We start from the raw sequence: 18,119 nt of genomic DNA on the forward strand, positions 1-18,119 counted from the left end.
GGATATTCATTCGTCCCTGACTTGGGCCACTCCACCTTCAGAGACCTTCTGCTGCCTTGGGAACCATCCATCCTGCAGAGGTGAGGAGAAAACGCTAGTCCTCACGTCCCAGCCTCCCTTGCAGCTGGGTCACAACCATGTGACCCAGGCTCACCAATCAGATGCTAGTCCTCACTTCCCAGCATCCTTGGGGGGGAGTAGCAAACATGTGACCCAGAATCGCCAATCAGATGCTAGTACCCACTTCCCAGCCTCCCCTGCAGCAGAGCTGCGGCCCCCATGTGACCCAGGCTCACCAATCAGACGCTGCCTGACTAGGCTACCTGGCGTCGGGCCCTTTATTCCGCACACCTGGCGTCCTCTCAACAGGCTCCTTTTCGGCGAAACTCAACGGCGGTTGGCGTCTGCTGTTCTCAGCTAACACTTCTGCTTGATTCCGGCGTGCAGGTACTCACACACAGTGTCTCTACCCTCAGAGAGTGTGGGGCCTGGACCATTCAGGGCTGCAACGCCGTCCCCGGAGGAGCTCTGAGGCCCCCCGCCGGCCTGCTCCGGCCGCCCGCTCCCTAAGAGGACTGGGGAAGGCGAGGCGTTGCCGTATCACTGACTGTAATCAGCCATCTTGGGAACCACACAGAGCGCTGAGGGAGAACTGGGAAAGGACGCCCATCCACAGAGGTGCGACTCCCCGGCGCGCGAGCACGTGTGTCAGCGGCAGAGATGGCGCTCCAGGTAAGTGGAGTGACACTCCGCACGTTTTCTAGCATGGTGACAGTTTTGAGGGTGCCTTACTTTGTGCGTGATTCTTTACTTACACTCTGGCCACGCTAGTGAAGAGGGCAACGCAGGAGAATCCCATTTTACTGCTGAGCAAGCAGAGGCCCAGGGAGGTGATTTCTGTAAGTGACGGCGCGGGGTCAGGAGCGGGTCGCGGAAGAGTCCTCGTGCTTTTCTGGCTGGTGAAGGAGGGAGGTTGAGAGGAGACGGGGACGAGGAGCCAGAGACGCCCTTTAGGGTGCTTGGCAAGGAGCAGAAAACTCCAGGTGCAAGGGAATATCTGCCCTTGAAAACAAAATATACTAAACTGAGGCAGCCTGGGGCTGGCACTCCTCTGCCACGTCCCCTCCAGGTGTCAGCGTCACCCATAGGCTGGCAGCAGGATGGTGGTGGCAGTTCCACCACCTCCCCAGACACGGCCACATGCCAAGGAAGGAGGCACCTCCTCTCTTACAGGAGCGAGAAGACGCCCCAGAAGCCGCAGCAGGTGTTTTCCTCACAGCCCATCACCATTATTCGGCCCCAGGCTCCTTCCTGACCCCTGGCTGTCAAGGGTAATGGGTGACGCCATTGTCTTAGAGAGGGATCAAGAATCATAGCTGGAGGGCCGGCCCCGTAGGCCCCTTTCCCGGGGGGGCCGTGCGGGTCCGGAGGGGCCGGCGGCACGCGCGTGCAGCCAGACGCGTCCGCGTCCGGGTCCTCCGCCACCCTCGGCGCGGGGGGGTGGGCCGGGGGTTCCCGGGCGCTCGCGGCCCTTGCGCTCTTCCTAAAAAAAAAAAGAATCATAGCTGGGTCTGAGGATGGGGACCCCGCCCTCCCTGAATCAGGTAGAGCAGGAGATGCCTGAATAAAAATCTGGGCTCAGGGTGCAAGAGCCCAGAGTGGGGAGATAGATGTCAGCCCTCAAACAGCCATGTCCTGTCACTGGCCAACCTTGAGGCAAATTCCGGTCACCCAGACCTGGGCAGTTTGCTTACTTGTATATCGCTGAGTCTGTGTTTTCATCTGAATAATGGGAAGAATGCTCTGGTAAGGTTGTTGATGAGACGATAGGCTCTGGACAGCTGTGAGTTCCTTTCACAATTAGGGAGATGCCTTGTTGTCGAAGATGATAGGCTCTGGACAGCTGTGAGTTCCTTTCACAATTAGGGAGATGCCGTGTTGTCGATCTGATACACACAGGGTTCCCTACACACTAATCCCCCTCAGAGCCTCTGTGATCGCTGGTGTACTTAGTGAACCAAAGCCTGGCTCTCTGTTTCCTCCTGACTTGGGAAGCTTGCTCCCACCTGGCCCTCTGACTCAGGGAGTTGGAGCCACAGGGAAATGCTCCTTAGTCCCCGTTCAGCAAGACTCGGGGTCATTGGCTCCACCTGATAAACGGTTCAGAGAGAGGCGGAGCGAGAGGGTAAACTCTGGAATATCTCAGTTGCTTCAGAATTCATTGCTCCCCAACTCACTCATTCATTCAGTTGGTTGTTCATTCAACAAACATCCCTTGAGCACTGGCCGTGTGCCAGGGAGTCAACGGGACACCTCGTTGGCCACTGTTAGGTTGAGTCTTTATGGGGAATACAGGCTTTTTTTTTTTTTTTTTTTTAACATCTTTGGCATTTTGAAAGCATTCCTGTCTGAAATGAAACAAATTGTAAGCCTCATTTAGAAAATAATTCCTTTCCTCCCACACATCCTAAGACGAGGTGTCAGATGATGTTGTTCAGATTTTCCAAGTACAAATCACCTTTAGGTCAAGCCCAAGAACTCAATGGAAGCAAAGGAAAATTTCTTAGGGCTGTGCTGACAGTGGTTTTGAATGGAAATACCTTCTTGACTCTAACAGCATCATGGTTGAATTTCACACCAGAGAAAGGAAGCACCAACTTTAACCTCAAAACGAGGAAGATCATAATAGTCACAAAAAAGGGGGAAAAAAAAAAAACAAGCCTCTAAACCAGAAACCCCTGGTTGCAGGCTGGCCTGGACCCATGTCAGGAATTTTTCCAAGGAAGTACACTTTGAGGTTGATCCACATCCTGACCCCAGAATGGCTGAGAGCTTGGCTTTTGGAGAACTTGAGCTGAAAAGGAATGGGAGCGCGGGGAAATGCCAGTGAAGACAGCTGGCAGAAGCGAGTCAGGAGGAAGTGGCTTTGTGAGTTGTCAACCTCACAGCAGGCTGAGAAGCAGAAACTGAACCACACCGGGTACAGAGCTATTTTCAACCTTGGGGTTTTCACCCCCTGTCCCCAGTGTTCTGGGCAGTGTAACTCCCGTATGACACTGTGAGAGCCCTGGACTCAGGACAGAAGAGAAGGCAGGTCTGAGAAGCGGAGGCAGGAGGGAGCCTGCAGCGGTGCGTCCCCGCCGTGGAAACTTGGCCGCGTGACGCCCTTTCTCCGGGCCTTGTTTTCCTCCCCTGCTCACTAAGGTTCTGTATCACTGTCCTCTCGCTGCTGTAACAAATGACCCGAAACTGAGTGTCTTGAAACAACCCGTCCATTCTCTCACAGGTCTGGAGGACAGAAGTCTGACACGGGTCTCACTGGGCTAAAATCACGGTGTCACAGGGCTGTGTCCTTCTGGAGGCTGCAGGGGAGCGTTTGTGGCCTCGCCTTTTCCAGCTTCAGGAGGCACCGCTTTCCTTGGCTCCACTTTCAAAGCCAACAGGTAGCATCTTTCAGTCCCTGACTTTGATCCTCCTGCATCCCCCTTTTAAGGACCCTTGTGATGACATAGATCTACCCGGGGAATCCAGGACCATCTCCCCACCTCAGGGTCTTTAACTTTTCACATCTGCAAGGTCCCTTTTGCCGTGAAGGTCGCTAGGATGTGGACATGTTGAGAATGTTATTTTTCCTACTACAAGTTCCTTCCCTCTTGAACTTTCTTAGGGCCGGGGTAGGAGCTGAGTCTTCTGTGAAACTTGCTGTCAGTTACAACGGTGGCTGGCGTTCAGGCAGGCCCTCCTCCCCACCCCCCAGTTACCAAGGTGCCCCATCTAGTCCACCAGCATCCCCGGAGTTAGGGCCCATCTGCATCTCCTGTCCGCAGACGAGGACAGTAAGGCTTGGGGGGTGGGGTGGTACTTGGCCTGGCCACATTCACGTGGAGGTGAGCAGTGGAGCTGGGTAATTGAACCCTCCTCCTGCCAAAGCCTGAGCTGTCGACCACGTCTATAACTGTCGTCCGGGTGTTGCCTCATCGAATCAACTGGGGTCGAAGGTTCACAAAGCAGACTCAGCCACAGGACCTCCCACTCGTTGCTGGAGGGAATGCAGAATGCACAGCCACTTTGGAAAACAGCTGGGTGGTTTTTTCATAAAGCCACACATAGGCTTAACCGTATGGTCCAGTAGTTGTGCTCCTAGGTATTCAGCCAGAGGAGGTGAGAATGGATGTCCACACAAATACCCGTGCACAGGTGTCGTAGCAGCTTCATTCATAATCGCCAGGCAGTCTGGGGGGGCATGGAGGTTACGGAGGCGCCACCAGTGACATCACAGTGCTGTCTGAGCTCCTGGCTTTGGACAGAGTCCAGGCAGAAAAGCCCACACCTGTCACCGTGGTGACCCAGCCGCCTCTCACCACCCTTCTGGCTCAGCAGCCCTGCCGTCACCAGTCCCCACACCCCACGATAATGTGCCTTGGCTGTGCCCTCTCCCCGCTCGCCATCCTGACCCCCTGTGTTTGTTTTTTTTTTTTTTTTTTTAATTTTTTGCTTTATAACAAATTTAATCAGTTATACATATGCATATGTTTCCATATCCCCTCCCTTTTGCGTCTCCCTCCCTCCCACCCTCCCTATCCCACCCCTCCAGGCGGTCACAAAGCACCGAGCTGATCTCCCTGTGCTATGCGGCTGCTTCCCACTATCTATCTACCTTACGCTTGGTAGTGTATATATGTCCATGCCGCTCTTTCACTTTGTCACAGCTTACCCTTCCCCCTCCCCATATCCTCAAGTCCATTCTCTAGTAGGTCTGTGTCTTTATTCCTGTCTTACCCCTATGTTCTTCATGACATTTTTTTTTCTTAAATTCCATATATATGTGTTAGCATACAGTATTTGTCTTTCTCTTTCTGACTTACTTCACTCTGTATGACAGACTCTAGATCTATCCACCTCATTACAAATAGCTCAATTTCATTTCTTTCTATGGCTGAGTAATATTCCATTGTATATATGTGCCACATCTTCTTTATCCATTCATCCGATGATGGACACTTAGGTTGTTTCCATCTCCGGGCTATTGTAAATAGGGCTGCTATGAACATTTTGGTACATGTCTCTTTTTGAATTATGGTTTTCTCAGGGTATATGCCCAGTAGTGGGATTGCTGGGTCATATGGTAGTTCTGTTTGTAGTTTTTTAAGGAACCTCCATACTGTTCTCCATAGTGGCTGTACCAATTCACATTCCCACCAGCAGTGCAGGGGGGTTCCCTTTTCTCCACACCCTCTGCAGCATTTATTGTTTCTAGATTTTTTGATGATGGCCATTCTGACTGGTGTGAGATGATATCTCATTGTAGTTTTGACTTGCATTTCTCTAATGATTAATGATGTTGAGCATTCTTTCATGTGTTTGTTGGCAATCTGTATATCTTCTTTGGAGAAATGTCTATTTAGGTCTTCTGCCCATTTTTGGATTGGGTTGTTTGTTTTTTTGCTATTGAGCTGCATGAGCTGCTTATAAATTTTGGAGATTAATCCTTTGTCAGTTGCTTCATTTGCAAATATTTTCTCCCATTCTGAGGGTTGTCTTTTGGTCTTGTTTATGGTTTCCTTTGCTGTGCAAAAGCTTTTAAGTTTCATTAGGTCCCATGTGTTTATTTTTGTCTTTATTTCCATTTCTCTAGGAGGTGGGTCAAAAAGGATCTTGCTGTGATTTATCTGACCCCCTGTGTTTATCGCATCCCGGGGCGGAGCCCTCCGCCAGTCTCCCCTGTGCTCCAGGGCGGGGGAGGGGCCCTCCTGGCGATGGGCGTCTCCATCCTTCACCAGTCCACGCCGCTGTCGTAGTTTCCTTTTCCTAGATGTGAGCTGGGGAGGGGGGCCAGACAGTGATGTGCCCCCGCCGGCCCCGCGTCCTAGCGCCAAGCCTGGGCTCCCCGAGCCTTCAGTGGACCGCTGGACACCTCCTGGGTCCTCACGTGGGTTCCGGCCCTGTCTGTCCTTTCTCTCATCTGGCAGCCCCACGCTGCCGAGGGGCCTCCTGGACACACACCCATTTGTCCCAGCATGCCCGGCCCCGACCTAGCGATAGGCAGCGTCCCTGAGAGCCCTGCTCTGAGAACCTTGGGTGTGTCCGTCGTCTCATCTCCACGGCAACCCGGGGAGAAGAGCCAATTACGACCAAATCCGTTCTGCAAGTGAGGAAGCTGAGGCTCCTAAAGGCTGGTGAGTCGCACACCCTCGGAGCCAGAAAGCCTCAGGGCCGGGTCCACACTCAACTCGGTGCTTCCCGCGTCCTCGACCTCGACCTCTGATGGCACCTATTGTCCGGGGATCAATCTAACGCACAAACGTGGCATCAAGGCCACTCCCACTGTGGCTCTGACCACAGGCCTCGCCACCACTCCTCAGTACACCAGCACCATCCCGCGTCACCCCTGGCACGCGTGCCCCCGTGCCCGCTCGTGCTGTTCTAGAATGCCCTTCCCTCTCTTCTCCCGATGAGCCCCTCTGCTTTGTTCTTCCTCAAGGCCCAGTTTATGTATCATGTGTTTCTGTGGACACTCACCTGCCGCACCAGAGACAAGGGCCTGTGATGTGGGCAACAGACCAAGCTGGGCTGAGATTGCGGCCAGATGGGGGGACGGTGGGAGCCCGCGCTTGAAGCTGACTGGACGCCCAGTCCAGGGGGGCAGCAATGGGCAGACGTGGAGAGGAGCCCAGGGCTGGCGTCAGAGGTGCCAGGAGCCTCGAAGACCTGGAGGAGGAGCCAGAATAAATGCCAGAGTGAGCGAGTGTCCCTGGCGAGTTCGCTCTGCGCCCTCTGTGGCACCTGCATCGTCTCGTGGCTTCAGAGCTTCCGCTGGGTTCACCCCTAGCTTGTACTACCCAGAGAGCACACCTGGGCTGAGCGGGGGTCTGAGGAGATATTTAGAGTCCTCGACATCCCACCAGGCCCCAACCACTCAGAGCCAATGCCAGCTCCGCAGAACAGGTGTGGGCTTCCATCCAGAGACCAGGAGAAGACAGCCCAATGAACAAGTGGGCAAGAGCTCAACCTAACGGCCCTTCACTGTCTGATAAACCCACGACGAGGAGGAGCCCAGTCCCATTAGCCATCAGAGAGATGCCGGGTGACAGCAGGCACAGACATCACGGCACCATCCGAACGGCCACAACACGAACGACTGAAAGTGCCAAGTGTCGGTGGGGACACGGAGCATCGGGAACGCTCGTGCTCCAGCGGGAGGGCGGCCAAGCCGGCCACGCACGCCCGCCCGCGACACAGAAACCTGAGAGGGGCGCAGGTACCACACCTCGGTGCAGGACCATCAGGCACAGCCCCAAACCGGAAACAAAGCCAGTGCCCCATCCATGGCAGAAGGGAACACTCATGACTGCCACACGCGGACGCGACACCGCCTTGGAACAAACGCATGACAGCGGGTGACACTCCCCACCTGAAGGTGGGTGAGTGAAGCCAGACGTGGAGGTTTCAGATGCACAGTTTCCTTGTGGAACATCCGCAAATAGGAGTATGCTGAGAGGCTACTGGGGGTCGAAGTATAAAGAAAAGGAGGGCAGCGGTGACCCTGAAAGTCAGGACCACGCCGTCCTTCTGACCCCCTGCCCGCAGCAGGGGAGAGGAGGGCACTGACGGGGACCAGGCGGGACCAGCCGAGCCCGAGCAGTGAGGGCGCATCTCCCCACTTACTCTGCAGCATCCAAGGCCCTTCAACAAAACGACTCAGTGTGGCTTCGCAGCCATTTGCCAGACGAGGAAACTTAGGGCCAGAGAGGTCACACCATCAGACATGGCAGAGGTGGGGCCGAGCGCCCCAGGCTGTGGGCCGCGGTTCCAGGGGGCCGTTGCTGATGACTTCTGGGGCCAGCGGCTCTTCACGTCTGAGAAGGAGGGAAGTGATCCCAGCTCACTTCACGATCAGGAAACGAAAGGCGCAGTTGAGAGAATTACCTCGAGTTTCGGAACGGCCGAGTCCCACACCTTGGCCCGACACTTCCGGAAAGCAGGCTCGTCTTGAGTAAAGCCTTGCAGCTTGGCTGGGCCAGGCAGGTGCGGCTGTCTGGAGTCTCTTGTTCTCCCTCTGGCCACACAAAGGCCCTGGTTTGCCTCCAGATACCCTCAGTTGGGCCCCCATCTCCCACCCACTCTGAGTCCAGGCTCCAGGCCCCAGCCCGAGGTGCCTCCCCACGGGCCCCGCCGTCTTCCTCCTCCCCGCCGTCTTCCTCCTCCGTCAGGGCTCCACCAGTCCCCCAGAGTCGCCCTCTGCTTCCATCCTCTGAGCCCGCAGGGCCGTGTCCCGCCCTGCATGTGAGGCACGCAATGCCTTAGATCTGGGAAGCACGTTCAGCCCCGTTCCTGTGGCGCCCTGAGCACTTGCTCCTTCATCAGGAACTCTGTTTCGAGCACATACTATGTGCTGGAGACGTAGTAACAAGCAAGGCAGACGTGGTCCCTTCATTCACCAACACGAATGCCACTTTCCTTCCTCCCTCTGATCTCCTGCTGGGGCTCCCATTGGCTGAGCTCGGCCGGAGGCCAGAGGGTAGGGAAGCCGTTAGTGGTCTGCGGCGGTCAGCCTTCCAGAGAGCGAGCAGTGTGGACACTGGGGACCATGGAAGACATCCAGCATGACGAGCTTAGAATGCTGTGTGCCCACGTGGACCCTCGCTTGGAGCTGCACCGCCTCCGTGGACAGGCCCTGTGGAGGATCTCTCAGCTCCTTCTGTTTGATTCCACACCCACTAAGCGGTGGCCCAACCTGCTGCCACGTCACCTGCCCATAAAAGACCTCAGTGAATCCTCACAACAACCCCACGAGGTGAGGGCTGTGAGTGAGTCCTCACAGCATCCACAGGAGGTAGGAATGGTGGATGATTTATAGCCAAGGACACTGAAGTTCGGAGAAAGAAAGCGCTCACCCCAGTGTCTCACAGCTCGTCAGCAACGGAGTCAGGCTTTGAACCCAGGTCTAGCTGACTTCACGGACCATAGATGTGCCCCTTGCATCAGCCCATACTGGACCTGGGTAAGAATTCAGGCACTTTTCCCGACCTGTTTCCCCCCTTTCTCTTCTCCTCTGCCAGCTCCACCCCCGCCCCCGTCGAGGCCTGCCTTTGGACAACTGAGCCTGACGCCCAGCGGTCAGCCCCCAGGGCTCCCTGCCTCTGTCCCGTGGCCCTGTCTGACCCAGTGATGCAACAGCCGCCGCCGGCCTTGCAGTTGAAATATTCTGAAATGTACAGTAGACCAGGCCATCTGCTTCCTCCAAACATCGCCTTCTGCCTCCGTCGGGACCCGGAGCAAACGTGCAGGGACACCAAAGCAACAGTCACTTTATTTCTGGGCTCAGGATTTCTAACTGGCCTGATTGCTCAATGCGTGTTTCAGACATAGGAGCCGGGAGGAGGTCAGAAGAAAGGGCTCTGCAGATGCTGCAGGAAGGGAAATGCTGAATGGAGAGATAACATCTTGGTCTGCTAAGTGCACTGTGATTTTTCCCCCAAAAGCTCTTCAAGAAAACAGCCAGAGTCTCTCCCTCTTGTGTTTCTCTGAAAGATTTTTATTTTCAAGATTCTCTGTTCTCTCTAACACAGTCTGGTCCTTACAATTTAATACAAAGGTGAAGGAGGGAACAACTACATGGACTGGACACTTGATGTACGTGTGTATCCCTTAAAGAGCCAGGAACCACAGGGCTCAGTCTCAGAAATGCCCCTCTTGATATAACATAGCTCTGCAACCAAATGTTGCACAGTAGCTCAAATGCCCTGGCACCGTGGGTCGAGAACCGTGAGGTAGATCCACGCCCTGAGAGGTGCGTGAACCCAATCACACAAGAGAAGAAGGTACGCGACCCTGTCGTGCTCCCAAGTCGGAGTGAGAAAAGTCTACCTGCCTGGGATTCAAGGAATCGGGGCAGAAAGGAGCCAGGGCTTCCAGGGCAAGGGCAGAAGATTTAAAAAAAAAAAAAAGGAAAAAAAAAGTGGGATGAACAGCAAAGGAGAAGATGCTTCTGGGCTCCAAGTATGACTGCATGTTCCTTGACACTCCTGTCATCGGGAGGTGGGGCTCCGCCCATTCTTTGGACAGCCTTATGACTGCTCTGACCAATACAGGTGGCAGAAGTGATGCCAAATGGTGTCTGAGGCTGGGTCATAAAAAGCCATTCAGCTTCCCCTGTGTCCACTGGGCTGCCTGGGGGCTGCCATGCTGTGAGGAAGCCCAAGCTGCCCGGAGAGAGCACGTCCCAGGGGACAGTCGTGGCTGTACCCAGCCCTCTCCACGCCCACACAGACGTAGATGCAAAGCCTGCAGGTGATGCCACCCCAGGCACTCAAGCCACCCTCAGCTGTTCGAGTCTTCCCAGCTAAGACCCCAGATGCTATGGACACCATTGTACCCTGTCTTAGTCCTGACCCACCAAATCTGTGAGCAAAATAAAATGTTCTTGACACCGACAAGTCTGAGGGTTACTTGTTACACAGAAAGAGATGCGTGGCGCCATCGCCGTGCGGGGCCGACTCCATCTGAAGGCAGCCCAACCAGAACAGGAAAGAAAACGCACACCTTCCTCTCGATGCCTAAGGCTTTTGACTTGCATGAGGCACCACATCCTGGACGCACTGCGAGGCATGATATCAGAGCACGTAAATTAAAGAAACACTGGATTAAACGACTTTCTTGCCTCGAGAGTGAACTTTTAAAATGCCAGTGAACAGTGCACGTGTCCGAGAGGAAGATACCGGCTGTGAGTGGGCTGAGACATTTGCTGCTTCTCTCCCACTTTTGGTAAAAGCAGCCAGACTTTCCACTGAGACACCACCTCCCTGACTCTCAACCCACTGAGCTGTTAAAATTACAGTCATTAGTTATAGATCATTCTTTAGCAAGAACTTCTAAATATTTGAGTAGTTGAGTTGCAGAACTTTCTATCATGGAGGGTCTGAATCACTCACACAAACAATTTCTTCCTGGTTCCCACAATTGCTTCTTCGTGGAGAGAAACTGTCCCGGTAGCACACAGGGATGCCTGCCCAGTCTGTCCCTTTCAGGAGGATTCTCCAGGCTTCAGATTTCCCTGGACCCAGCAGATCCTGTGGACGCTTATCCCAGGGTCCATCATCTCATTAATCCATCTGAACATTACAGAGGAAAACAAACATTTTGCATCCCGGGGTGGGGTGTGGGTGGGATGAACTGGGAGACTGGGATTGACATATACACACTATTGATACTACGTATAAAATAGCTAGCTAATGAGAACCTACTACAGAGCACAGGGAACTCTACTCAGTGCTCTGTGGTGACCTAAATGGGAAGGAAATCCGAAAAAGGGGATATATGTATACGTATAGCTGGTTCATTTTGCTGTACAGAAGAAACTAACACAACATTGTAAAGCAACTATACTCCAATAAAAATTACTTTTAAAAAATTTTGCATCACAGAGGGATTTTGCAAGTTAGTATGCCAAGTGGCAATCACCCACAAGGTGAGTGTTAAAATATCTTAACTTTGTTAATGATTTTAAAGCACAAAGAGTGAACGCTGCTTGCTTTCCAGAACGTCTCGTCAGCCCATTCCCACGAGCTGCCTTTCAAGATCCCAGAGGCTAACTGTCCAGAGGGGTCAACATCTCAAAACTTAGTTCACATCTAGGACCACAGCAGTGTTTTCTAGACACCCCGGTTTATACTGAAGCATCTCATCCTTGAATTCCCTCCTCCGCAAATGAAAGCCCTTGCGGCTCCCCGCCTGTCTCTCCGAGGTTCCTGCAAGAACTTGAGTGGGAAGGATTTGTCAACTGCCTGCCTCAGGGTCTTGAACTCTGGGGAGAAGCAGACTTTATCAAGTATCCACATTTGGCCCTGAATCTACAGGACAGAAGAGGACTTGCTTGTAAACACAGCCCGAGCTGTGGCGTGCAGGAACGACGCGGCCCGCTTCCTAGAGAGCCAGCCATTTGCCTTCCCGCTGCCTTTCCCTGGCTGTTGGCCAGCCAGCCAGCCAGCTGAAGCAGTGCAGCAAGAGCTGTCCCCCCAGGACACAAAGGGCCCAGCGGCAGCCACGCCAGGCCCTGTGCCTCAGTCTCCTCATCTGGAAGCTGAGAGTAAGATCCGCCCCATCCCGCTGGGCTCGCCCGAGCCGGAGGGAGAAGGCCCGTGGCCTTGCAGACAGTGTGTCGGGTAGCTTGTCTCTGCCCTGCCGTCCATCAGTCTGTCCTGGGTGGTTCAGTGGGCACGTCCCATGAGGACATCTCCATGACAGCTGGACTAGGCCCCCCGTGTCCCCGCTGTATCCCCAGGACCAGCACAGTAAGCGTGTGAGTGAGTGGAAGAAGGCACTCCCCCATCATGGGTGGCTCTCCAGCAGATCATTTCCAGCAGCTTCCAGGACAGTGTTCAGGGCCAGCCTCCTCCCTTCTCCACAGCCCTGTGTACTCCCCAGTCAGCTCACGGAAAGTCAAGCATGAGAAAACCCTCAGCGTTCATAAAGACGTGGTGTGCCCACACCACACTTTGTCCAGAAAGTTCTGTACGGTCTGTAAGTCTCCAGACCTTTCTGTTACTGTTCTGAGGATGAGTAAAAAACAAGCAAGAAAATCCTGAAAAATCACAGTGCAAGGACTTCCTGGTGGTCCAGTGGGTAAGACTCCATGCTCCCAATGCAGGGGGCCTGGGTTTGATCCCTGGTCAGGGAACTAGATCCCACATGCCGCAACTAAGACCCGGCACAGCCAAATAAGTAAATTTTTTTTAAAAAACATCACAGTGCAATATTGTTTTGCAATTCCCCCTTTGAAGAATCTAGAATCTGATGAAAATGATAAAAGATTTGACAATGACTTAAAAAAAACAAAAACAACACAGCAGCTTTTAAAAAAGCACTTTATTTTAATAAAGAGATCAGTAAACTTTTTAAATGCATGCAAAAATAAACATTAATTCGGCATATTAAAGATGTCTGCTTTGACAGTCATCTGAGCAGAGACTAAAGCCTATTTTTATCTGACATAACTTCAGAAAACAGGTCTATTATCCCTAAAAATGTAATGCCGGCTGTGTCGGCCCAAGAGGAGAACCCACTCCTCCTGGAGTTCTCCTGTATTCTCATGTGAATTCCAGCACATCTGAAGAACCTATGATGGAATCTCGCTCACACCATACCTCCATCACCTTCGTACAAGTGGCAACAGGAAGAATAAAACGGCATTCTTTGACTTTTCAGATTTTTTATTGGGGACTCTCACAAGGCCACCGGGTTGGCTGAGCTGGGGCGATCGTGTCCTCAAACCCCAGCTTCTCTCACTTCTCAAAACAAGGGTTGACAGGTGAGGCCCCTCCTTGCCTTTTCCTCGTGAGATTCTGAGTCCGGGATGGTGGTGACCCAGGCTGGGAGAAAGAGGAACGAATAGAAAATTCTCTTCCCCACCCTGGAGAGAGTGGATGGGAAGCAAATGGACCGTCACCAATGCCCCCACCCCAAACCTGCCCTGTGTCTACACTGACTGTGGGATCGACTCGGCCAAACCCACAGACTCTGTGACACCAAGCAGTGGGGAGCCTGCAGGTCTTCAACCACACCGTGCCTGTCCAATCCTGGCCTACCCCTGGGTACACCCATCTAGCAAAATACATTTGTTTTTTTAGAAAAAATGTCCAAGTGCTTATTTATTTACTTATTTTTTAAATAATTATTATTGGAGTATAGTTGATTTAAAATGTTGTGTTAGGGCTTCCCTGGTGGCGCAGTGGTTGGGAGTCCGCCTGCCGATGCAGGGGACACGGGTTCGTGCCCCAGTCTGGGAGGATCCCACATGCCGCGGAGCGGCTGGGCCCGTGAGCCATGGCCGCTGAGCCTGTGCGTCCGGAGCCTGTGCTCCGCAATGGGAGAGGCCGCAACAGTGAGAGGCCTGCGTACCGCCCAAAAAAAAAAAAAAGTTGTGTTAGTTTCAGGTGTACAGCACAGTGAATCAGTTGTACGTATGTATATGTCCATTCTTTTCCAGATTCTTTTCTCATATAGGTTATTACAGAATATTGAGTAGAGTTCCCTGTGCTGTTGTACAGTAGGTCCTTGTTGGCTATCTATTTTATATATAGTAGTGTGTATATGTTAATCCCAATCTCCTAATGTATCACTTCCCCCCGCCCCGTTTCCCCTTTGGTAACCAAAAAGTTGATTGTGATACCCATGAGTCTGCTTCTGTTTTGTAAATAAGTTCATCTGTATCATTTGTTACTAGATTCCCCATATAAGTGATATATGGTAAATAGTTGTCTTTCTCTAACTTCACTTAGTGTGATAATCTCTAGGTCCAGCCATGTTGCTGCAAATGGCATTATTTCATTCTTTTTTATGGCTGTGTTCCATTGTACGTATGTACCACACCTTCTTTATCCATTCCTCTGTCGCTGGACGCTTAGGTTGCTTCCATGTCTTGGCTATTGTAAATAGTGCTGCAGTGAACATAGGGGGTGTGTGTATCTTTTCGAATTACAGTTTTGTCTGGATGTATGCCCAGGAGTGGGATTGCTGGGTCATATGGTAGTTCTATTCTTAGTTTTTTAAGGAACCTCCATTCTGTTCTCCATAGTGGCTGCACCAATTTACATTCCCACCAACAGTGTAGGAGGGTTCCCTTTTCTCCACACCCTCTCCAGCATTTATTGTTTGTGGACTTTTTAACTATGGCCATTCTGACTGGTGTGAGGTGGTAACTCATTGTAGTTTTGATTTGCATTTCTCTAATAATTAGTGATTTGAGCATCTTTTCATGTGCCTTTTGGCCATCTGTATGTCTTCTTTGGGGAAATGTCTATTTAGATCTGCTGCCCATTTTTTTATTGTGATTTTGTTGTTTTTCTGATACCGAGCTGCATGAGCTGTTTGTATATTTTGGAGATTAATCCCTTGTCAGTCACTTTGTTTGCAAATATTTTCTCCCATTCTCTGGGTTGTCTTTTCACTTTGTTTATGGTTTCCTTTGCTGTGCAAAAGCTTTTAAGTTTAATTAGGTCCCATTTGTTTATTTTTGTTTTTATTTTCATTACTCTAGGAGGTGGATCAAAAAAGATATTCTGTGATTTATGAGAGTGTTATGTCTGTGTTTTCCTCTAAGAGTTTTAGACTATCCAGTCTTACATTTTAGGTCTTTAGTTTATTTTTGTGTATGGTGTTAGTGTTCTAATTTCATTCTCTTACATGCAGTTGTCCAGCTTCCCCAGCACCACCTTTTTTTTTTTTTTAGTGATTGATTTTAACCACTTATTGAAGAGACTGTATTTTCTCCATTTTATACTCTTGCTGCTTTTGTCATAGATTAGTTGATCATAGGTGCATGGGTTTATCTATGGACTCTGTATCCTATTCCATTGATCTGTATTTCTGTTTTTGTGCCAGTACCATCCTGATTTGATTACTGTTGCTATGTAGTATAGTCTGAAGTCAGGCCAGATTCCTCCAGCTCAGTTTTTCTTTAAGTTGTGTTTCCATACAAATTTTAAAATTTTTTGTTCTAGTTCTGTGAAAAATGCCATTGGTATCAAGTGCTTTGTAATTACGAAAGTGATTTTAAGTGGTTGTAGAGATACATTATCCTGCACGTTGGAAGGTTAGTGCGACATTGTGAACCAGAAAGCCAAGCAAGCCATTGTTTTCAGGCTCCTATCTGGCTTTTGATTAGTATCATGATTGAGGGTAAACACGTGGATATGTTTTTTGGGGAATAGATGCATGTTATTTGCTAGTAAATAGGGTAAGTTCTTCCAGGGCTAAAACTGGGACTTCTCTGTTGGAATCCCACTGTGTTGAAGGGTAGAATTTGGTGTGCAGTGGGGTCATTTTTTAAAAAGTTTATGTGTATTATTTCACCACAATTTAAATTTTAGTTTTATTGAAGTATAGTTGATTTACAATGTTGTTCTAATTTCTGCTGTACAGCACAGCAATTCAGTTATATATATATTTTTCATATTTTTCTCCATTATGGTTTATCACAGGATTTTGAATATAGTTCCCTGTGCTGTACACAGTAGGATCTTTTGTTTATCCATTCTGTATATAATAGTTTCCACCCGCTAATCCCAAACTCCCAATCCATCCCTCCCCCAGCCACCCCCTTGGCAACCACAAGTTCTGTTCTCTGCGTATCTGTTTCTTTTTCAGACAGGTTCGTTTGTGTTGTATCTTAGGTGCCCCATACACGTGATATCACACAGTAGTTGTCTTTCTCTAACTTCACTTAGTGTGATCATCTCTAGGTCCAGCCATGTTGCTGCAAATGGCATTGTTTCCTTCTTTTTTATGGCTGAGTAGTGTTCCACTGTATATATATATGTGCCACACCTTCTTTACCCGTTCCTCTGTTGATGGACATTTAGGTCATTTCCACGTGTTGGCTATTGTAAATAGTGCTGCTATGAACATAAGGGTGCAGGTATCTTTTTGAATTATTGTTGTGACTGGATATATGCCCAGGAGTGGGAGTGCAGGATCATATGGTAATTCTATTTTCAGTTTTTTAAGGAACATCCATACTGTTCTCCATAGTGGCTGCACCAGGCTGCACCAAGTTACATTCCCCCCAGTTGGCAGTGTAGGAGGGCTCCCTTTTCTCCACACTGAGTGGGGTCATCTTTGACTGCAAGGAGTACTGGGGCTAGGAGACCAGCGTAGTGGTGAGAAGCTGACATATCTCACCCAGTGTTCCCCAGTCGACTCCAGCTGCCCTCCCACGTTCCACATCGCTGGCCCACGAATGGGTTGACTGAATCGAAGCCACGATCAAAAAGCTGGTGCCATCCACAATTATTTTTTGAACTTGTGGTTTATATCCTGCCCACTTTATAAAAAAAAGATTCAAGGCAGCTTACAATAGGACAATTAACTTAAAAAGGGCAATTAAAAGTACAAATATTTTAAAAACAGGTCAAAACCATTTAGAACAAAGAAGAGAGAGGTATGTCAGATGATTTAATTACAGAAATGAAAAAATAAATTTAGCTCTAAGCTTCCTGGCAACAAAGGCCCAAAAGGAAAGTTTTCATTGTCTGAAGACGAAAACACACCAGTTCACCTGGCAATGGAAATGCTCTCCTGGCACCAAATTCTAGGAAGACAATGATGCGTTCTTCTAAAAACCCAAGCGTTTTGCTTTCACTTATTAAAGGAAGGCTGGTATCCAGGTGTCTTTAAATCTTATTAACAGGCTTAAAAGAAGACACTTAAGTCTATATAGCTCTAACCAAAGTTAAAGACAAAATTGATCTGCTACTCCAGATTTCTGTTCTGGAAACAGCTATTTGCTAAGAAAATTGAATGCCAGGTCTTTGGAAATATCAAGTATCCCCAAATACTGAAAGAATCATAGCAACTAATGGTAATTAGGGGGAAATGCAGGAAATAAATGTTTTAATCACAAGTTACAGTTACAGCCTCCAGAGCATTTGGTGCGAGTTTCGATGCTTACATCTGAACGGTAGAAGTGGGGCACAGCTCTGTTTCCCTGTCAAGTCCTCGAGGACGCCCTTACTAAATGAAGAGCAGGGTAAAGCCTTCCACCCCAGGTCAGAGGGATCCACATCCTTAACTAATTACGACAGTAATTGTAATAATGAAATTCTAGATGTGGGTGGGGCGGGGTGCCCGAGAGAGAGACTTAAACTGTGATCTGTTGGTTTTCTCTGAAAAAAGGTCTCTGGTGTGAGGCGCAAATATCTGGAAACATGCGGAAGACCTGGTCTGGCGGGGGCTCCTCGGGAGCCTGCATCATGGAGCCAGCACTGCAGCTCTTCCCAGCCTCTTCCACCAGCTGTCGGACGTAGAGCTGCTCGATCTGGAGGGACATGCACCACAAGGTCAGAGATGGAGGTGGGGAGTGAGGTGGGCCTCTCTGATTACCCCGGTCCGGAGCCATCCGTCTGAACCTCCAGGCCTCCGGTGGATGAACGGGCAAGCAGTCTTTTGCAGAGACTCCTATGTATACTCTCCCTGTAGTGCTCCAGTCTGGCGAGCCAGGGTCCAGAATTCCACCAGTTAGAGTTCATTTCTCAAAGCCCTAGTCTGTCAACTTAGACCTTAAGGCAACTGAACAGGGGGGGACTCTCTGAAAAGGAGGATTTGTTTTAAAAAATGAACTAAAC

At 50.4% G+C, this 18,119-nt stretch overlaps 1 protein-coding gene and 1 long non-coding RNA gene across 4 annotated transcripts in view; one reads left to right on the top strand and one right to left on the bottom strand.

Moving 5' to 3' along the window:
* On the top strand, window positions 1-17,717 carry LOC309794307. The gene is made up of 3 exons (XR_014292024.1): window positions 1-80; window positions 477-732; window positions 17,671-17,717. It is a non-coding gene; the product is annotated as an uncharacterized lncRNA (long non-coding RNA).
* IRF8 (interferon regulatory factor 8) overlaps window positions 16,786-18,119 on the bottom strand; it is a gene marked incomplete at its 5' end in the record, with an annotated part of 21,108 nt that continues 19,774 nt past the window's right edge. For all 3 annotated transcript variants that reach the window (XM_082605607.1, XM_082605606.1, XM_082605605.1), the window contains one exon: window positions 16,786-17,812. In XM_082605607.1, the coding sequence (XP_082461733.1) occupies window positions 17,636-17,812 (177 nt within the window). In that variant the 3' untranslated portion in view covers window positions 16,786-17,635. The remainder of the gene's footprint in view (window positions 17,813-18,119) is intronic.

This window comes from Mesoplodon mirus (assembly GCF_964341445.2).
Source record: "Mesoplodon mirus genome assembly, chromosome: 19".
In the NCBI taxonomy this organism is placed as follows: Eukaryota; Metazoa; Chordata; class Mammalia; order Artiodactyla; family Ziphiidae; genus Mesoplodon; species Mesoplodon mirus.